The sequence below is a fragment of the Microtus ochrogaster genome, unplaced genomic scaffold (assembly GCF_000317375.1).
Source record: "Microtus ochrogaster isolate Prairie Vole_2 unplaced genomic scaffold, MicOch1.0 UNK1, whole genome shotgun sequence".
Lineage (NCBI taxonomy): Eukaryota > Metazoa > Chordata > Mammalia > Rodentia > Cricetidae > Microtus > Microtus ochrogaster.
Genome location: NW_004949099.1, coordinates 22,544,406 through 22,546,109, shown reverse-complemented (window position 1 = coordinate 22,546,109; position 1,704 = coordinate 22,544,406). Strand labels below are relative to the sequence as shown.

The window sequence follows — 1,704 nt, the reverse complement described above, 5'->3', positions numbered from 1 at the left end:
GTACTCAGTCACCTAGAAGAATAAGTTCCGTATGAAGTCCCCTCTGATATTTGTTCTACTGGTTTCCCATAGAATATAAACTACTGTTTGTTTTCTCAAATCAGGTCAGCATTTCCGGAATTAATCTGGTAACCAAACCAGTTGTAGTTTACCTCTGCCCAACTCTGGAATCGCTCCGAAGTCACAAGGAAATACCAAATGAAAGTCACCAGCCAGTTGCCGTGTAGTATTCTGCATTGTTTATTAAATATAATTATTTATGCATTTACAAACTTGACTTGCTTCAGAACTCCGCAGTTTTTCAACTTTTGTGAAGTGATGGTCTAGTAAAATGAGACCCAGGTACAAAACGAGGCAACAGTGGCAAACTGTCCCTGTTAATACTTTGCACCTCTCCAGAAAAGAGATTATGTGACAAAGAAATAAAAGCAAAACGTGGCTCTTTCAGAACAGCATCATCAGTGTTCAGCTCTGACCGCTAAGGGGCAGCTATACATCCTAAGGGACAGCTCCTACTTTGTCTTCCAAGGACATACATATATATATATATATTCATAATAACCGTTTACTAGTGTATTGTGTTGGTTCAGATGAAAATCCATAAGCCATCAGCTAACTCATTTGATTACACTGTGACATTCCATTTACCAGGGAGATGACACTTAATGGCCAGCAATGTGCTGTTATCCCAAACGTCATGTAAAAAGTTCCCTTAAAAAAAAAAATCCATCTATTTCCTTGCAAGCTAAAGTGTTAGCCTCTAACAGGGCTTCTCTTAAAGAAATACCTTAAATGATTAATTTTGAAGCTTAAAAGTATCTTTGAAACTAAAGTTGTTTTTCTTATAATGAATGCTGTTTGAGCAGTTCACAGACCTGGAGTTATCACTAGAAGACAGGCGCACCAATGCCAGTAGCAGTGAGAAACAGCATAACCATAGGATAATTACAAGGTACAAAATTGCCCAGGGGCAAGAAACTCGCTATTAATATAATTTGGGCAGCAGCATCATTTGATATTTAACCATTTATTACATAAGTATTAACATATCAGCTTCAAAGACATGTACTCCTTGTAGGACACTCAGGAGTTACAAAGTTATGGTGATTGCATAATTTGTATTGCACAGCTTTATAAAAAACATAAATACTGGCTATTCTAGTTTTAAATACAAAATACATGTCATATACTTTTAAATCTATAATCTGGTTCAAGTGCAAATCAGGAACTTTCTGTAGTCCTTCCAAAAAAGGCATTTTTTAATATTTTTTGGCACTAGTGACAGGTCACCATGCCAACAGAGCTAATTACAATACATAAGTCCAAACCTCTGAGAGTTGCAATCATATACATACAATACAAAACGGAGTATTTACAAATGTACTAAGAACACATGGAGCCTTAGTGGGCGCAGGAGAACTAATGAGCCATACCCACGCCGATAATAATTTAAACAGGGTGAGCGTAGTCCCTCTGTCTCATTTGCTTAGGCGGGCTGCTGTGGGTTGACATTCATGTGAGGAGGATGTCCTAGAAGGCCGATTCTTTGTTTCTGCTTCCTCTGTTCTGTCATCTGGAAAGTTAAAAAGTTTCATCATTACACTCAGACACTTCCTGTACGTCAGGTCACACACTGAACCATAGATTTACCTCTGTGGTTACGGGTTATACTGAAACCCACTTTCTACAAATAGTGTACACACA

The 1,704-nt window shown here is 37.9% G+C and overlaps 1 protein-coding gene across 11 annotated transcripts in view; it reads right to left on the bottom strand.

The window, feature by feature from the left end:
* Positions 1 to 215: 215 nt before the first annotated feature.
* The window catches only part of Itpr1 (inositol 1,4,5-trisphosphate receptor type 1), a 341,711-nt gene continuing 340,222 nt past the window's right edge, over positions 216 to 1,704 (bottom strand). For 10 of the 11 annotated variants that reach the window (XM_026788263.1, XM_013352965.2, XM_005364970.3 and 7 more), the window contains one exon: positions 1,159 to 1,573. In XM_026788263.1, coding sequence (XP_026644064.1) covers positions 1,487 to 1,573 — 87 coding nt within the window. In that variant the 3' untranslated portion in view covers positions 1,159 to 1,486. Of the gene's footprint in view, positions 1,574 to 1,704 lie in introns of all 11 variants that reach the window. The other variant, XM_005364968.3, reaches the window with a different exon arrangement.